At 41.1% G+C, this 20,917-nt stretch overlaps 1 protein-coding gene across 2 annotated transcripts in view; it reads left to right on the top strand.

Annotated features, from left to right (window-relative positions):
* dmd (dystrophin) overlaps positions 1-20,917 on the top strand; it is a 1,291,331-nt gene that overhangs the window by 999,536 nt on the left and 270,878 nt on the right. For both annotated transcript variants that reach the window (XM_048602828.1, XM_048602824.1), the window contains exon 52: positions 466-655. In XM_048602828.1, coding sequence (XP_048458785.1) covers positions 466-655 — 190 coding nt within the window. The remainder of the gene's footprint in view (positions 1-465; positions 656-20,917) is intronic.

Here is a 20,917-nt window from a genome sequence, read left to right as displayed (position 1 = left end):
GCCTGCTGTGTTCATCCAGCCCTGCACCTTGTTGTCTCGGATTCTCCGGCATCTGCAGTTCCTACTATCTCAGCGTTTAATCAAATCTGTTTATTCACACCAACCAATATTGTGGAAATTTCAATTTATTCCTGGTTGTAAGTCTTGGACAAACCCCCTTTCCTATATGTCATAATGTGGTACAGCCTCAAAGCCCCACTAGCCACTATAGGCATTTTTTTGCTTGTTTTAATGTTGTCAAGTGTAACTACTTTCGACTGATATAAACCAAATTAAGAGACTAATATGGGTAAAGGTTATGTGAAGATAAATTCCCTAAATATTTAAATTTGTGACAGTCAGTAACTCATTCTTAATCATCTGTCGAAAATGTTGCAGAGTTCATAATTGGACATACAGCTGTGTTCATGAAAAGGCTATGCTAATGAAGCTTGCTAATGTGTGTGAAAATAAATGGTTTCACAGGGCCAGTGAGAGGGAGGCTGCGCTGGAAGCAGCCCTCAGTTTGCTGCAGCAGTTCTATCTGGATTTGGACAAATTCCGGGCCTGGCTTACAGAAGCGGAGACTACTGCCAATGTCTTGCAGGATGCCACCTATAAAGAGAGACTATTGGATGACACCCAGCTGGTTCGAGAGCTGACTAAACAATGGCAGGTACATGTGGTGGTGTGTTTCTAATATGTTAGCAGTTCTATCATAATAGTTTTGCTCTTGTACATATGATAGGCATTACCTCAACGTAGATTGGCAAAATGAGAATTGGTCACCGAGAGACCTTATTATTTCAATAGATCTTTGCTTAATAGCAGGAGTTAAACTCACAGTAAATTCAGTAAGTTTGTGGTGAATTGTTTGTAAAATAAACCTAAGGAGGCAATTATCTGAGCTGAATACTGTCTTCAGCATCTGTTGAGCTCTTTCTGTTTTCAGATGATTTAAAGAAGTTTATAAAATATGTTTTTCACAGAAGGAATTTATAAAATCCATCATCATCCCATCATTCTGAAGATAGTAATATCTAGTTGAATGAAATGATGTGTCATTTGCTGCATAACGTGCAGTTCTCTGGCCATGAAGTGGACACAGTCCACTTATCAGGAGATCCAGTGCATCTTTGGAATTGAGATTAATAGTATTATTTGCTTGAATAGACCTATTGCTTGTTCAAAACTGTGCCCCATTCATTCACCATTGGCTATGGGCTGAAGCATGCTCCTATTTTGGTTAGATAAGGCCATTAAAAATGCCAAACAACATGCTAATTTGCCTCAGTTCTGAGGGTTACTCAACCCGAAATGTTAACTCTGATTTCTTTCCACAGATGCTGCCAGACATACTAAGCTTTTCCAGCAATTTCTGGTTTTATTTCTGATTTACAGAGTATGCAGTTCTTCTGGGTTTTAATGCTAATTTGCCTGTAACTGTTTTGAAAATTCGTTTGAGTTAAAGCAGGAGTAAGTTCATGACAAAAGCAGAATAACCTTGGGTTCCAATACAAAGTAATATAGCCTATTCTTACACATAGTTTCGGCAAGAGCATATTTTACTGAACTATTAAGAGTTTGTTTAGCTGGCAAACATGGTGGTCTGTTCCTAATTTGCTCACCTGTTAGCAAGTCTCTTCATCATCAATTAATTGTCAATCTGTATATTGCAAAGGATAGACCAAGTTAGGCCAAGGGCCAGTGACCATACCACGTCGCACCAGGAAAGTTCAAAAGATTTGAGATAATTTAATAAGCACTGATTATATTACATCAAACTCAAGTTTTAAAATGCCATTGGATTACAAGACAAGGAACTCAAGAAAAGGATAAAGATCACATAGGCTTCAGATAAGAATGAATTACTTCTATCATGTGTTTATTCTGCTCTTAAGAGAGATCTGTATTCCAATATATCACCGTTAATCTGAGATTTAGTCTTAATGTGGAAGTTTTCAACATTCAAAGGGAAGGAAGAGTTTTCAAAATGCATGGGAGAATAGGCAAGTTTGTCCACAATACGAAGATGCAGCCCACACCTGTGTATTCCGTTAATAAACAGCCCAGACCTGTATACTATATTGAGAAACAGCCCAGACCTGTGTACTGTATTGAGAAACAGCCCAGACCTGTGTACTATTTCAGTTTATTCACTGAAGGGCCAACATAAAAAATATCAAGCTCAAAGGACACTTTGTAAGTATCACAGAAGTCGTAACGTAAGTCAAAAGAAAGCATGCCCAGAGTGAGAAGTGTAATTTATTAAATGCCAGAAGGTCAACCATTTTCCATGTAAGTGTTTAAATAGGGAGCAGACAAACAAAGTTGATTGCTATGAAGCTGTCCAGCAGTGACTTGGATAAATCAAGCATGGGTACGACAGAGTGTGAGAGGGAGATTCAAATCATTTAATTTACACTTTAGAGTAGGTTGGCAATGTCAACTGTGAAGGAGAAAAATGATTTATAACTGTTGCAATAAAGACAGCAGAATGAAGTGAATACTCCAGATATCAATCACAACCTTGAAGATAAAGTTGAGACTCTGTGACCAAATGATGCTCATCCCAAGAGGACAAGTTTTGTCTGAGAATCCAATACCATTGCAAATCTGATGATCTGCAATTTTAGATATTGGACATGAAACTGAAGCTACTCATGTGAACAGAAGCAAGTCAGAAGCTCAGACTGGTAACCCTAAATGCAAGAGAAGAGATTTACAGTGTTTCGCAGGCAATGTCAACTGATGAACAAACAAGTAAATACAAGACAGAGAGGGTCTGACTGCAGGAACACAAAGGAATTGTGTTGATGAGGTCACAAAAGCGAAAGACCGCATTCTCCACCATCTGCTGGTTGGAATGATATTTATTATTTAGAATCCCTACAGTGTGGAAACAGGCTGTTCGGCCCATCAAGTCTACACCGACCCTCCCACCCAGTCCCGTGCCACCACCCCACACATCCTAGCCCTGTAACGCTGCATTTCCCATGGCTCATCCACCTCGTCTGCACATCCTGGACACTATGGGCAATTTAGCTTGGCCAATCCACCTATCTGCGCATCTTTGGACTGTGGGAGGAAACTGAAGCATCCGGAGGAATCCCAAGCAGACACGGGGAGAATGTGCAAACTCCACACATACAGTTGTCCAAGGGTGGAATTGAACCTGGGTCCCTAGTGCTGCAAGGCAACAGTGCTAACCACTGAGCCACTGTGCTGCCCATGTTATGCTGTCTGGTTCAGCTGCCTCTGCTGATTTTCACTGTTGCCTCAGACACCAGTTTCCTTTAAGCACATTAACTGACAAAGTTTGTCTGACAATCTGGCCCGCGACCGTGTTTCCAGCATTTCCCGCAACTCATCCCTCACACCCCTTCCCCAAAATAACAACCAAAAAAGAATCCCCCTCGTCCTCACATACCACCCCATGAACCTCCGGATCCAACACATCATCCTCTGACACGTCCACCATCTGCAATCCTACCCCACCACCAAAGACATTTTTCCCTTCCCACCCTTATCTGCTTTCCGGAGGGACCACTCTCTCCGTGACTCCCTTGTCCGCTCCACACTCCCCTCCAGCCCCACCACACCTGGCACTTTTCCCTGCAACCGCGGGAAGTGCTACACCTGCCCCTACACCTCCCCCTACACCTCCCCCCCTCATCCCCATCCCAGGCCCCAAGAAGACTTTCCACATCAAGCAGATGTTCACCTGCACATCTGCTAATGTGGTATACTGCATCCGCTATTCCCGTTGTGGCCTCCTCTACATCGGGGAAACCAAGCGGAGGCTTGGGGACCGCTTTGCAGAACACCTACGCTCGGTTCGCACTAAACAACTGCACCTCCCAGTCGCGAAACATTTCAACTCCCCCTCTTCCTCAGATGACATGTCCATCCTGGGCCTCCTGCAGTGCCACAACGATGCCACCCGAAGGTTGCAGGAACTGCAACTCATATTCCGCTTGGGAACCCTGCAGCCCAATGGTATCAATGTGGATTTCACAAGCTTCAAAATCTCCCCTCCCCCTACTGCATCCCAAAACCAGCCCAGCTCGTCCCCGCCTCCCTAACCTGTTCTTCCTCCCACCTATCCCCTCCTCCCACCTCAAGCCCCACCCCCATCTCCTACCTACTAACCTCATCCCGCCCCCTTGACTTGTCCGTCCTCCCTGGACTGACCTATCCCCTCCCCACCTCCCCACCTACACTCACCTTTACTGGCTCCATCCCCGCCTCTTTGACCTGTCTGTCTCCTCTCCACCTATCTTCTCCTCTATCCATCTTCTATCCGCCTCCCCCTCTCTCCCTATTTATTTCAGAACCCCCTTCCCCTCCCCCATTTCTGAAGAAGGGTCTAGGCCCGAAACGTCAGCCTTCCTGCTCCTATGATGCTGCTTGGCCTACTGTGTTCATCCAGCTCTACGCCTTGTTGTCTCTGGTTTGTTCGTGGCCTTCAGTGGTGTTCTTCATGTTCAGAGGCTGATCAAATACCCTAGAATCAGAGTTTGGGGGAGCCCACAGAAAACCTCTATTTTCTTCTTCATGTTGAATACCATCCCACCTTTATTCTCTGCCTCACCCTGTCCATCCCCTCCTTCATAGTCCATTTCCCCCCTGCCCCACTAGCACCAACAACCAATTCCCCAAGACCCCTATTCCATATGCATTCACCTGTATCCTGGAGATTCATTGATCAATCCTCAAGGTAGGCTCAGTGTTATACTGGCAGTGACCATTGCTTCAGATAGTGTCACCACTACTGGAGATCTGCTAGCCGTTGGCCTTTTAAATGGTGGGTAAGCTTCGGAGAATTCAGGAGATGAGGTACTCGGCACAGAATTCCCAGCCTCTGACCTGTTCTTGTAGTCACAGTAATTATATGACTGGTCTAGTTCAGTTTCTGGTCAATAGTAGCTTCTAGGATGTTGATAGTAGCGATTTCAGCATGGTAATGCCATTGAATGTCAAGGTGTGTTGGTCATATCAGAGATAGGCATTTATGTAGTGTACATATTACTTCCCGCTCATCAGCCCAAGTTTGAATGTTGTTCAGGTTTTACTCCTTGTATTTCCTCCTAGCTGGGGTCTTGATCAACACTGCCCAGGTAAGTGCCTGATCACCTGATAATTGTGTGGTTGTTGACTTGTTCGCTAAGCTAGTAAGTTTGTTTGCAGATGTTTTGTCACCATACTAGGTAACATCATCAGTGTGCCTCCAGTGAGGCGTTGGTGTTCTCTCCCGCTTGTTATTTATGTGTCTCAGTTTGCTGGGGTGGGTGGTGTCACTTCTGGATTTGCATCTTAGAGGTTTGTATGTGGGGTCCGGCTCTACATGCAAAGGCTGGAATGGACAGCCCTTCCCACCATCCAGCCAAAACTATGGATCCGCTATGTGGATGATACCTTTATCATTATCAAATGCTCTAAACTGGAGGAAACCCCTCTACACATAAACAACATCCTCACCAGCATAAAATTCACCAGAGAAAAGGAGAACAACAACAACAGACATCTCTTCCTGGACGTAATGGTCGAATGTAAGGCCAACAGTGAGCTCCAGATCAGCATACGCAGGAAGGCCACCCATACACTTCAGGTACTCAACAACAATAGCAATCATCCCACTACCCACAAACAGACCTGCATCAAAATACTGTTCAAGCAAGCCGCAACACATTGCAGCACCCCGGAGCTGTGCAAAACCAAGGAAGAATACCTATACAGCGTCTTCAGAAACAACGGTTACCCGAAAAGCATGGTCCGCTGATACCTACACAACAGATCACAACAGGAAAATACAACACATCCAGAGACACTAGTCACCCTACCATACATTTTAAGGACATATCTGAAATGACCACCAGATTACTCTGCCCCCTAGCAATCGTGGTAGCCCACAAACTGACAGCTACACTTCACAGCTCCTGATAAGAATAAAGGATCCGACAACCAAAACTAACAGAACCAATGTTATTTACAAGGTACCACGCAAAGACGGCCAAAAACATTACATAGAGCAAACCAGAAGGAACTTGCCGTCAGGATTCACAAACACCAACTAGCTACCAAGAGACATGACCAACTATCACTCGTTTCAATACACATGGACAAAGAGGGACACCAATTCGATTGGAACAAAGTGGCCATCCTAGGACAAGCCAACCAAAGACATGCACGAGAATTCCTGGAGGCTTGGCACTCAAACCGGAACTCCATTATCAAACGTGTACAGCTGGACCCCATATACTAACCACTAAGAAACAAATCCGGAAGTGATGCCACCCACCCCAGCAAACTGTGACACATAAATAACAAGCAGGAGAGAACACTGACGCTTCACCAGAGGCGCACTGATGATGTTACTTAGTATGGTGATGAAACATCTGCAAACAAACTTACCAGCTCGGCGAGCAAGTCAACAACCCGAGCTACAAATCTTCACAAAAACCTTGAACCTAATAATTGTGCCTGGCCTTTCAGAAGGAAAGAACTTGCTGCTGCCGCTGACCCTCTAACTCGTTTGCAGCACATTCTATCACAATCGCTCAACTCTGTTCTACATAATTCCACTATTATTGAACTTCCAGCTTGATGTTGCCCAAGTGCATTTCAGTAACCTCCTCCGGCTATTTAACTCTTGTGCTTAATTTCTTTGACTATGATTGCCTTCAAACAAAACATCCGCACGCCCAGCTGCCCCCACAATTGAATTTATGGACTCTTCTTAAAATCTACCGCTTTGACAAAGGTCATCTCCAGTTGACACATCTGTGACTTATCAGTTGTTTTTTGACTATGCTCCTGTGAAGGGCTTTCAACATATTTCTGTCTTAATGGCATCACAAACAGACATTCTTAATGTCATTTTTATTGCTTAAGAACAGATATTTCTTTTGTAGTCGTAACACCTAATGAATAAATAATTACTTATAAGCATGTCTGTTGTACCGGATCCATTAAAGGGAGAAATTTTTGAAATTCCTCTGCAGCAATGTAACATTTCTCTGACAAATGCCATTCTTAGAAAATTTGGTCGCGGGCAACTTTTCACTCAGCATCAGTGGTTCTGCACTAGGGTAACTGAGATTGTGGTGACAGCTCCAAATTCATGATAACCGGTGCAGTGTGTGAAATCCTAAGCATTCTGGCACAGTGTAACTAGTGGGCATTCTAGCATTTGAAATAAGACTCGAGAGAGAGAGAGAACAAATATCCAAGGTGACCTTACTCTAGTTTTATATATAGCATCAGTAACCTATTGTCGAATAGTCTACAGTTTCTGTACTATTATTTTTCAATGCAAAAGGTGGAAATTCATGTTTCAATAACATAACTGGAAAATGAAAAGAAAGTCTGTCAGAGAGAAAAGGCACCATTTAGAAAGTATAATCATAATGATTACCTTCTAAATCCTCTGTTATCTAGGCAAATTTAAGGAGTCCCTTGGGTTCCAGTCGATCTTAGTGGGATTGTTTCTGCCTGTTTCTGCCTATTCCTGCCATGTAGAACTCATCTCTTCCTGCCACGAGATGACTGTTTTTCTCCCCTTATCCGGCCCCTTCCCACTTATATTTTCAGTCCATTTGGCTTTATGTACATTTTCTTTCCTTCTCGATGACTGATGTAGAGGCGATGGACTAATATTTATATGAGATTCTTTTCTCGTTGCACCTATTTATTTTTCTAATAAACAGTAAAATAGGAGCACCATGCAATCTGAAAATCAAACCAAACTAAATGTGATGCGGTTTTCGCACATCTGCTCAGAAGGCATAGTTCAAGAAAGAAGATTCATCTACTCGTGCAGACCTGATTACATTTTCTCAACCAAGTTTGTTACTCAACCTGGGAATATAGGGTACCATTTAATTATTAATTTCCGTGATTTCTATACATAATTGTGGTATTGATTACCACTACTGCTCAACGTGGTATATCTGCTGCCTCTATCAGTACGAAGTTCACAGGAAGGGCTGTTTGAGGTAGTTAGCTGCCATCAATCCTCCTTTACCTATATTTGTCAAGGGCCTGTGCAATGATCAGTGGTAGAGGGTACACTACCATAATAGTCTTTACTGAAGAGGGCATTGTCCTTATTTAACAAGATAGTCAATTGTATAATAGTGATAAATACAACTATGGAACTGTTCAGGCATAATTACTAGAGCTGTTGGGAACTGTACAGAATACAACTGGTTCCTATGAAAGCTAGTGTGGAACTTTGCATCTCCATTTGTAAATTGAGTGACACCATCAGATTGCATAGAACTGAATGTGACATAAATGTTAACACCTTCAGAAACATTACTTTCTAAATGATTATGTCAACACTAGCCTTTTTTTTATTCACTGATTTTAATGTCAGATTTTCAAACAGTTTCCAGTGTTTGACATGTTTGTTAGAGGCTATCTGCTGAGCCTTTTCCAAGGTTACAATATCCCCCACAATGTGAAGGAGCCAAACAGAGTGCAGTAGCCAAGAAGCCTTATTCAGATTTACATCACTGCATCACTGGTACTAAACCTTAAAAAGTTAATGTAGTCTAGTACTTCGATCTTTCTTGATGTTTTTAAGTTTTTGACCCCGGTATTAAATGGCTACTCAATTTTCGTGCCATTATCTCTATTAAGTGTACATTTAGGAAAATTATCCTATTTACCTTGGGAGCCAGCTGCAGTCTATTTTTATTACCTAAGGTGCTAATACCTGCATAAATCTTCACATCATTTGCAAAATTGAAAACCATCTACGATCTTCATCATTAATTAAAACTGTGAAGAGGAAAGGCCGTGACTACAATCCTTGTCAGACTCCACAAAAACCAGTTCCCATTTTTAAACCATTAACAATCTTGTTAAATGTGGAAAAGCGTTTGATGAACAACACACCAAAATCAGTCATCAAAAAACAAAATATTTTTGTTCATCTGCTACCGTGCAATCATGAAAGCTAATAACTCTAGATTTAGCAGCTAACCTGGTTGAAGAAACATAAGCAAATTTGCAAGAGTGATAAGCGTCATATAGATCATGACCAAGTACCCAGGAGCCAATTCCAAGTCTTATTATGACAATCAACCATTGATTCAACAAAATATATCTGGATGGTTGGTGGTATTCGGGTCTTTCTGCTGTAGTTGCAGTAAGAAGTCCAACATGGTTCTGAAAACAAAAAGAAACATTAGGTACAATGTAGCCCAGGCCACGTAGGAAGTGGCTTGGACAGACCTTACGAATAAGCAAACCCATATTTTAGGTGTGTGGATACTTCTGATGGAGCCCTGCAATACAGCTGGATAAAAGTCTTGTGCATCATTTAAAAGCAAAATGCTACAGATACTGGAAATCTAAAATTAAAACAGAAAGTGCTAGAGAAACACAACACGTTTTACAGCATCTGCATGAAGGGGAAAACTGGGAACAGGACAACCAGAGAAAGGAGGGAACAACTGATAGCCTGGTGCTTTCTGTAAAGAATTATTAACTCACCAAGTAAACCTACTTCTCATCTGTTATGGTCCTCTCACATCCTGATCAACATATTTTGTGGTTTTGGGGTCTTCTCCTAGTGCCATTCTGTCCTTTAATTTCTTCCAGTCTTTTTCAGATTTTGTGAAGTTATAAGAAAATGTAAAAAAGTGAGGTGAAAAGTTCAAGCATCTGTATGGATTTTTTGCTGCTGAATGCTTGTTATAATTTGGAAGATCAGTGAAGAACGTTAGACAGTAGTTCTGTCCAACTCGTGACCCTTTCGTGCCATGGTAGTGTTTTAGAGGAAGCAAGATAGGACAAGGCTTGGTATTTAGACCATTTCCTGATTGATCTTCCAAGGATTTATTCTTGGAGACTCCTGTTTCTCATTTGTATGCTGCCCTTTGTTTTATACGTACCCCGACACCAAACTAGCCTCACCAGTATCCCTTCTCTCTACTCCTCCGCTGTTGCTAAATGATCAGACTGCTTCTCTTTCATCCAGTACCGAGTGAGGAAAAAGTTTCCACAAACTGCATTCCCTGTTTACTGACCCAATCTCACTTCCTGGTAATTATCTGAGAATAAATGAGTCTGTTCACAACCTCTGTGTTATATTTGATGCAGAGATGAGCTTCTGATTGCGCATTCACACCATTACTCAGACTATCAACTTTCATCTCTGTAATATTGCCCAATCTCACCTTGTCACCAATCACCTGCAACTGAAACCTGCGATAGGGTTAGGGTTAGGGTTAGAGTCAACCATTTTGTCACACTTCTGACTTGTTTCCACTCCCATTCTATATTCTGCATAATGAGATCATGTGCTGTTCATGCCTTAACTCGAATCCAGCCTATTACCCTTGCGTACTCATACCTACATTGGCTCCCACTTTAAGCAGTGTCTTGTTTTTAAATTTCTCATCCTTATTTTCAAATGCCTCTATCCCCTCTCCCCTCCACAATTCTGAAATCTCTCACAGCCCCACAATCCTCCAAGATATCTGCACACTCCTTTAATTTTGGTCTCAGTGCAATATTTTACTTCATAGTGATCCTGTAAAGAGTCTCAGGAGATAGTAAAGCTGCTTGATGTATATGTTGGTTGCAATTGATGGTTAGGTCTGAAAGATTAGCTTTCCCGGAGTCTGTGGTGTAACTGGGTCTGGGGAGAAAAAAAGCTTCTGTACTGGTTTTAGCTGGGTGCCTGCTACTCGTGATCCACATGGTTATTGAGAGAACAAGGGGATTGAAGCTACTAGGGTTGGGGACGAAGTTCCTGCTGCTGACCCTGCTGCTTTTTACACTGATGACGTAATTTTGGGTATGTGCATCTCTGCCCCTTTAATATGCCAGAAGTGCATAATAAGAACCACACAGAGTTTTCGCTACTTTCTTTTTCATTAACTCATGGATTTTATTGCCCTATTTAGTTTGTTTGACAAGGCAGGGATTGCATTGGATGACAGTTTTGAGGCTAATGGGATTCATTGCTTATTTCAAGCAGTTATCTCTGAGCTTGTAAATTTTCTGCAGTGAATCTTTAATGTACTAATTTTCTGTCCAGAGTTTGTATTCTGCATTTGTACAAGCTGTTTTATAGGTTAGCTATTCATTGTAATAAGAAAATTGAATAAGCTCAATTCGGGGGAAAAAAGGTTATGAATGCTAACCCAAGCAGTTGATTTCCAGAAAGCAAATGGACTTTTCTTGCAGTTGAAAGAGCACAGTCGGCAAGTTTGTGCTTTAAATTTCTTCCGTGACTGCAGACTTGCCTTAAATAGCATCTGCAAGATTCATTCAGTCACCAATCATTCGTAGAAGATTGCCAAAGGGCCACACGTAGGTGTCATCACTTTTACTACAGCACAGCATGCTGCGTGAATAGAGAGGTGTGAATAGTCCATGTGCTTATTTAACACCAGTCAATCACAAGTCAGCTTGCTTGTGTGCAATCATTGACCCTGAACATGGTTCTGATATTTAGATGCAGACTCGGCCTCTATCTTTGAGAGCACTTAACTAAACAAGTAAAATGGAGTAACTGTAGCTTCTTTTAATTTGGTGAAGACGAGTCAGATAAGAGTAACTGCAAATGTTGGACCCTCTTCATCATTTTCGAAATTAGGTTATATCTCTGAAAAGAGGGTGACACGTGGACAGTAAATGTGAGTTGCTTAAATCATTGTCATTTGTTGCATTTCAGTTTTGGGGTTGGGTTAAGCAAATAAGAACACATTTACAAAATAGGTAAAAGTTGTGAATAACGCCCTGCATGGTATCAGGAATTCACATTTTTGGCACCATTGCCTATCAATTAGCCATACCAGGCATTGCATCCCCATTTCATAATGAGACTAAATACTTCATCTCATGAGATTGAATTATGTATTCATGTTATCATTTGTCTGCTGCTTAAGACAAGTCACTTACTCACCTCTGGTATTATGTCCCACCAGTGAGAGAGATGACAATGCTCATTCCAGAATCTTTCTACCAGTCCTTAGTACATTTTTAACAATGATTGTTAAATGCAGCACCCAATTGTCCACTCCTTTCCTATCTCTCAGTCTGTCAAATCTTTCTGATCTTCTAAGCATGGTATGTAATCCGCATCTGAATGTTCAAACAGTCTACAGCATCTTGGAAATGGAGAGCATTAAATGAGTTGGTCTGAAGTTATCTCTGTCAGGGTGGATGATGTCGATGGTCACACTGCCACTGGCTGCTTCACACAATGTAGCATTAGCTATTAGCACTGAGAGAGAGTTTGAATTCCACTATGACTCATACCATTTGCCTCTGATCCTCGAGATGATCTTCACTGGCTCTGTGTGATGGTTATTTAGCATGTTTCTTTAAAACAGTAGAGACGTAGAGGTATACAGCACAAGAAACACACACTTTGGTACAACTTGTCCATGCCGTCCAGATATCCTAAATAAATCTAGTCCCATTTGTCAGTATTTGGCCCATATCCCTCTAAACCCTTCCTATTCATATACCCATCCAGATGCCATTTCAATGTTGTAATTGTACCAGCCTCTACCACTTCCCCTTGTAGCTCATTCCATACACGCACCACCCTCTGTGTGAAAAAGTTGCCCCTCAGATCCCTTTCAAATCTTTCCCCTCTCACCTTAAACCTATGCCCTCTAGTTTTGGACTTCCCCACCCCAGGGAAAAGACCTTGTCTATTTACCCTATTCATATCCCTCACAATTTTATGAACCTCTATAAGGTCACCCCTCAGCCTCCAATGTTCCAGGAAAATTGCCTCAGTCTATTCAACCACTCCCTACAGCTCAAACCCTCCAACACTAGCAACGTCCTTGTAAATCTTTCCTGAACCTTTTCAAGTTTTACAACATCCTTCCTATAGCAGTGAGACCAGAATTGCACACAGTATTGCAATAGAGGCCAAACTAATGTCCTGTACAGCCGCAACATGACTTCTCAGCTCCTATACTCAATACCCTGACCAATAAAGGCAAGCATACCAAATGCCTTCTTCACTATCCTGTCTACCTGTGACTCTTTCAAGGAGCTATGAACCTGCACTCCAAGGTCTCTTTTTTCAGTAACACTCCCCAGGACCTTACCATTAAGTGTATAGGTCCTGTCCTGATTTGCCTTTCCAAAGTGCAGCCCCTCACTTTTATCTAAATTAAACTCCATCTGCCACTTCTTGGCCCATTGACCCAAATGATCGTTGTACTGTCGGATAAACTTCTTCACTGTCCACTGCACCTGCAATTTTGGAGTCATCTGCCAACTTATTAACCGTATCTCCTACGTTCACGTCCAAATCGTTTATAAAAAAGACAAAACGCAGTGGACCCAGCACTGATCCTTAAGGAACCAAAGCAATAAGGTTTAGTTCTGATCTATTGTCTGCCTACATTTCCCTTTTCATCTGAACCTCCTCTGGCATCTTCTTCTGTGAGATTGACTGTACAAAATATTTTCACTGTGTCACATTAAGGATCATCAACCAGGGATTGACTAACATCGTGTATTAGCTTATTTTGAGCATGAACACACATTAGAAGTTATGAAGCAGATATAGCAAACCAACTGACTTGTATGCACCACTCGCAGACCCACAGCAAAGTTGCAATATCACAAACACCACATGGAATTCTCAAAGGTGCACTCATTTATAACACAAAGAGCTTGATACACAAAAACCCATGCAGATTTTTAATATATATGTAAAAATTCTAATGTTTGCTGCTCCTGTTTAGTTGCCATCTTTCTCACCGAGGCTATGTGTCTCGTGCGGTGATGTTACGTTCCACTGACATAGAAACAGGTACTAAAGTCAGGCCTTTATCTGTCCCAGTTCTATTTTCTGTTACACCTGTTTCCTTACCACTTGTTTAGATTCTGTTGGGGACTAGCTCCTGTTACCAACTCTACTCAGGTTTGTACCATCTGCATACTACTTCATTTGTTAATTACCTGACACTAAAACTTAGGATTTTTATGGAGGATGGGACTTTATGGCAGGCAGACCTCACAACTAATGACAGAACCTCTTCTGCCCTACCGTCAGCATTGCTGCAAAGCCCTTGACATTCTGAGACTCTAAAATCCAATTCAAATTTGAATGATTTTAGATTAAAAAAAATCCACAGAATCTTTTGTTTGCCTCTCCACATAATTCAAGCCTTGAAGCCTTACAGAACAGCAAACTTTAAAGGTTGGGGCCAGTTGCCAGCAACCAAGCCTACAACTGGGGGCATCTCAGCATAAAGTCCTGCCCCTCATTACACCACCAAATCAATTTCTAACACAAGACTGTCCCAGGGCACTGATATAACTGAGACTGTTACCAACTCAGGCCAATCCAAAGCATATCAGTTGGGCACTTCCCATGTCCTTTGCCTACCCTGCATTTGACAAGAGAACAAAAAGGAATCAAACCTCCAATATTGTTAAAAATGGAATCAAAATAAGCATTTGGACTGATAGGTTACGGGGAAAGTAGGAAAATATGCATCCTTATGTTTTGTCATAATGTTGGCACTAGCAGTGAAGCAAAGTTCACGTGATTATTTCTCAATCCAGCTGCCACCTATCCATTGTTTTAAATAAATCCACTCAACTATGTAATCCGCTTCACTTTGCCAAATTACAAGAAATCTTTCAAGAAACAAACTTTTCTTTGAAACAAACCAAACCTTGTATGCACATCTTCAGAGTGCCATCTATCATTCCACGCCTGATAGGTTCTGTAGTTCTCATTGGTTAATTCTACTGCACTGCCAGTTCAGAACTATGAACTGGACTCCAAAAACAAGCAACTCAATTAAGCATCTTTCAGCCAAAATTACAGTCACATTGGCTGTGGTGAGCAGCCAATCGCTCCAAAACAGCGATCCATTCAGCATTCACCTTATTCTGTCAAAGCTTGCACAGAACTCCACAGGCACTGCTTCCTTTCAACTCAGTAAAGGATTCAGTTTAAATCCTGATTAATAAAAAAATACACAGTTATGTTGCCTATTTAAAATTGTGCAAATAACAAAAGAACAAGTGCCATTTCAAACCATTACATCTACATATAGCATTCCAATTTAAGATCATTTTGCATAATTTAAAAAAACTAGGCTAACAATGGCAGCATCACTTGGTGAAGCATTTAAGTAGAAATTGAGCCCAATCCAGGGGTGTAAAACGAGTGCAAAGAGCTTTAGTTTTGTGAAGAAGAGTCCAGACCCGAAACGTCAGCTTTCCTGCTCCTCTGATGCTGCCTGGCCTGCTCTGTTCATCCAGCTCTACACCTTGTTATCTCTTAATTTTGTGAAACACCTCTTCCACCTAGAGTGGACTGGATTGGCTTTCACCAGCTTTGGTAAACACTTAAAGCAACAAGCCTCAATTTTTCGTTCAATCTTGAGATGTGAGCGTTGTTGGCAAGGCCAATATTAATTTCCAATCCTAATTTTCCTTGAGAAGGTGCTGGTGAGCCTATACAAGATAATGAGGACCAACCACCTGATTTTGGATGTCTCAACAAAAATGAGTTTGAGCATGGGTTGTTGACCAACAGCTACAACTTCGTTGATGGCCACCAGGTGGCAACCCCGGAATTTTGAAGAGTTATTTTTGAAAACTTTTTAAAAATGTTTTATAACACCCTATATAACTAGCTGGTTCACCTCCAGGTTTCACGCCATTACTGATGGTCCTAAGCAGCTCCACGCAGCCAGCATTATCAATCTTGTGTGCAATGGATTCAGATTGAGCTGGAGAAGGTTTAAATTACCCCAAGTGTTACCAAAGGTGTGGCTGGAATGTTTTGTGGCAAAGGGAGAAGGCACCTATAAAACCTTGACAGGTACTGGCAGTTGGACTGTATTATTTAGATGAGACCTGAGCACCAATTTTGAACCAATTGCAGGCATCAAATGAGGATTCACATTCCAGCCACATTTCCTGACCCAGAAATGTGCACTAACCTGCTGAGTTTAGCTTACTTGATAACCTGTTTAAATATCCATTTCAAATGCAATTTTTTACTAACTGTTACATAAAATACAGATCTAGTCATAGAAAAACATAGAATGCAAGCACATGTGATTAGTGTTCCTTTTCCACTTTCTTGAAGAGGCTTTGTCTTGAAGAGATATCTCTGTACAGATGCTGGCAGTTCAGTCATGTTGGCTTTACTTGTGCAGGCTATGGAGGAATCACAATTGAACTTGATGCTGCACTGATCATACATCCCTACAACCAAACTTTCCCAAAGGCATGTTAACCAGAAGTGAGCTCTTTTGCACAACACAAATATTGATCCACACAATACATATACTGAAGCAGCTGTTGGAGTTGGTTATGCCCTTTTAAGTAATAATGTGTTTTAAAAAGATCTTCAGAAATCTTTGTTTTTGTTAGCTAGTTTAAAAGTTCCCAAGGCTGTGGTTTTATCTTTTTGCAAGTGGGCAAGAAAGAAGTGGTCTCAAAAAGACAAAATAATATTCCATGTAATACTTTTTTTACCTACTTGTAGGTGGATCATTTTGAGTGTGGTACTGATGATTGAGGGGATGGTTCTCATTTGGAAATACATGTGATGTTAGGATTGCAATGCATCACTGCATTCTCCTGTGATGAGGATATTTTTCCTCCAAAATTAGTCAGTGAGACTTATGACCTATGTGATAAATTTAATCAGTCCAGCATTAAGGGCAGTCCAGACATTCACAATCTTTGAACCCTCTGTGTTTTGTTTCTTTAATTGTGGCTCTGCATTCTTCTTAGAGCAATTAAAGTAATAATCATCCCCAAAGGTACAGTTACTGGTATTTTTACCAAAAGTGCTTGCAAACCTTTTTACAGTATGGAATAGCCAATGTGATTGGATGTAATGCAGGTTAAATTTATGCTGTAAAACATCCCTGCATTACTTATATGTTACGTGCTGTGATGGAACTGGCAAGTGTCTAAATTGCTTTTCATCTTGGCATTTCTAATAGTTCATCTTTGAAGTACTTCCATCTGAATAGTCTGCTCATGCTGTGCCAGTTCTATGTGGAAGCCAGGAAGCTGGCAGCCCCACCAAAGACAAATTTACCTGCTTTAGAAAGCCCTGAGAACAACTACGCATATCAGTAAAATAATTACACTTCCTTGCTACCAGGCCTGGGAAATGTAGCACATTTGCAATGGTGTTGTCATCATCTGTGCATGGTCTATATATTGGAATTCAGCCATATCAGCATGATAAAAGAAAGAAATGGCATTTAAATATGTATGGCTTAAAGATGTCCCAAAGTATCTACAGTCAAGAAAGTACTTTTGGAGTGTTATCCCTGTTACAGTGCAAGGAAATTGTAACCAATTAGTACACAGCAGGTTTCCTCAAGCAAGGATATTATAATGGCAAGATAACCTCTTTTGGAGATGTTGGTAGACAGATCAATATTGACCAGGACAGCAACAGAATTCAGCTGTTCTTCAAAATCATGTGTTGCAATCTTTTACCTGAGGGAGCAAACAGGACTTTGATTTAACATCTCGTATGAAAAACAAGACTTTCAACAGGGCAATACTTTCTGAGTCATGAGGGTTTGATTTTAATTTCATATATTTCTAAGAGTGACCTAAGTAAGGCCAAAACATTACATGTGTAGTATACAATGTATTTTTCTATCAATTTGACAAGATTAACATTCAGCTTTATGTTTTTTGATATAATTAAACTTCGCAGTGTGGTTGAGTGGAGGATTATGAAATGTAATATGACACCAAGCTACATAAGGAGATATTTAGTAAGATGAGCAAGAGCTTGGTCAAAAACATTTGTTTCAAGAAGTGCTGCATAGAAGGAGAAACAAGGGAATTCCAGAGTACAGTGCCTGGGCAACTGAAAGCCAAACTCCCTAGAGGAGTAATTCAAAGCAAAGATGTGCAAGAGGACAGAATTAGATATGTGCCTATGTCTTAGTGGGTTGAGGCACTGGGGGAAGATTACGGAGATAAAGAGGAGTGATGCCATGGAAGAATGTAAAATCATGATATCATTTGATTGGAAATCAGTGTAGGGCTGCTGGCTGAACTGGCTTTGTTGAGTGTAAAGACATGGGATTTACAGTTTTTGGATGGCCTCAAGTTTACAAAGGATAGAATGAGGATGACTAGCCAGGATGAAGTTGGAATAGTCAAATGTAGAGTGTTTGAAAACATGAAAGATTGTTTCAGTGGCAGATGAGCTGAAACAAGGCAAAGTCTGGTGATAACAAAAACAAAGTTGCTGGAAAAGCTCAGCTGGTCTGGCAGCATCTGTGAAGGAGAAAACAGAGTTAACATTTCGGGTCTGGTGACACTTCCTCAGAACAAAGTCTGGTAATGTTCAGATCCGGTAAATAGGCAGTTTTGGTACAAATGTGTGGTTGGAAGCTCATACTTGTTCATACCAAGGCTGTGAACCATCTTATTTGCTCTCAAAGTTGCCAGAGAGAGAATGGATTCAGTGGTAGGAATTAGAGTTTGGAGTAGGTCATGGGCTAAGCAGCAGGACATAGCTTTATAGCACATTTGGTCATGGGAGCTGGTAGAAAGGAGGCAAGTGGCAGCTGTTCAGTGGGCCTTGATCTCGTAATTATTAAGTCTGTGAACCCACCAGGCTTGTCACTGGATGTGAAGGTAAAGGAGAAAGGCCAAGAAGGTTAGAAGAAGTTGATTTACAGTTGAGAAGAGGAGACTTGGTTATCTCAAATTCCAAGTCAGACAAGTGCAGGGCCAAAAGGTACTTTACATGATGATTCCAGATCTGCTCTGAATGATTAAACCAGTTGTTTGTCATGTTCTTTGAAGGCTGCTTCCCTTGGGTGTAAAGATGCAACAATGAAGACAATATCCCTGCAACAGCGAGAATGAGAGAGAGTTCTGATTTTTTTTTCAGACTGGAGCATCAAATGCGTGGGTTCGGGTGTGGTTGTTCAAATCAAAAGTTGTAGAATTGTAGTGAATGGAATGTCAAAGACCTTCAAATTTTGGGATTTTCAGTGTTGTACTACAACATTTGAATCATCTTTTTCTTTCCGAGGAAGATACAAAAGGAGTTTGATTTGGTACTTGGAAGGGGAATATGGATGCAGAGTGATACAACAAAGTGGACAGTGTTGGTCTTACCTATGATTGATACCGTAGGACTGGCAAATCCACCTGAGATGGCAAAGTCAAGGTGGGGTTAGCTGTGAATATAGATTTGTAAGTTCAAGTTGAGCAAAGACAAGAAGGCAGTGAATTCAGAACAGCAAGATGAGTTGAAATAAATGCTGAAATCACTGATAATGGTGGCCATTTTGTGCTGGGGCTGAGGGAGCAAAGCAGTGAAGAAATTTTGGTGAGAAATGTTTCACATACTTTGAGAATATAATTATTTTGTCTGAGAGCCAAGAGGGATCGGGTCAAATGCTCAAAGGAATAACAAGTGTTGAAGGAGTAAGGGAGTGAGTCAAGATGTGATCAGGTGATTAGCAACACAAGCAAAAAGCTTTTCTTCCTCAATGTTGAGCATATTCTTTGGAGATAGTGTAAAAACTGGGTCTGTAATTTTTCTGTATTTTTGAGTGTGTACTAAAACGGGGGAAGGACTGTTTTAAAAAAAAACAAGAATTATGGAAGGAATGGCTTCAAATTTACAAAACAAATTACTGAAACTCCTTGTAAGTAGTATCTACTCTACTCTACTTGTACACTGGCTGTGACCAACCAGCTTAGAGTCAGTCTCCTGAACTGAGGAGATTCTAAATCTCCTGGTTTCATTGGTTAGCCAGGGCCTTCCTGATTGATCCAGATTAACAACGCCAATCAATAATCTTGTAGTCAGTAAGATCCAGCTGGTTCCAATCATTATACTTCCCTAAAGGACATTAGTAAACCAGATGGTTCACTAACCATCAGCAATGGATTCATGGTCATCATTAGATGCTTAATTCTAGATTTTTATCGATATCAAATTTCACCATCTGCCCGTGGCAGGATTTGAATCCAGATTCCCAGAAGATTACTTAGATTTCTGGATTAAAAGTCCAGTGATAATACCACTAAGGTATCACCTCCCCAATGCTGCTGGCAGATGAGCTGGCACCAGCGGATGTGTGCAAAGTAGATTTGGCCAGCAACAGTTAGCTGATTGGTTTATGGCATTGTGACCATCTGTGGCTAATAAAGGCCATCTATCCACCAATAACTGTGTGATTGACTCCTGGGTAGTTGAACAGTTTATGGCTGTGAATGATATTGCCAGAAACTTTCAGACATCTGGAAGGGAAGATGGTGTGTGTCTTCCTGAAGTACAAAAAAACTGAACCCTGAAGAAAGTTAGTTATTTTCTCCCACCTATTGCTAAAGGCTGTTTGTTTCAGACAATAAGTCAGAGAATTTAATTTGTGAGCTCTGTGTCTCCTGCTAGGAAGTGAAAAGTACCTGGAGAAGAGAGACTGAAGAACAGCAACTCCTGATAAGAAATAGGATCATCTCAATGAACCCTGTGGTTTTTCTTTCCACCCACAACAATAATGGTTTTGTCTGTCTATGTCTACCTGTAAGTGTGTGCAGGAGGGATTTTATAAGGGGGTGAGAGCTTTATCTATTAGAGTTATATCTTGACAGTCCATGGTTTACCTGTAGCTAAAACTTGTTTACTTGGTTCATGTCTTCTCTTATCCAGGGAATAAGCATACAGGTAAATTTGGGAAATTTACTTAGTGCAATAAAATCTTTAACTTCTGTGAATACTTCAGGATGAAGGGAGCTTGATTTTTCACTGTGTTATCCCAGGTACACCTCCTTCAACTTAACAAAATAGGTCCCAGCCATGCTGTGGTTTATTTCTCAATGCAGTATCTTGACCCATCAAATCAACCTGCCTGGTTTATAATTTAAACGCAAGTTGGCACTTAATAGTCACTTATCATTAACTGCTGCATACTCC

The sequence above is a fragment of the Rhincodon typus genome, chromosome 11, assembly GCF_021869965.1.
Source record: "Rhincodon typus isolate 14 chromosome 11, sRhiTyp1.1, whole genome shotgun sequence".
NCBI lineage: Eukaryota > Metazoa > Chordata > Chondrichthyes > Orectolobiformes > Rhincodontidae > Rhincodon > Rhincodon typus.
This window is presented reverse-complemented; position numbering and strand designations above follow the sequence as displayed.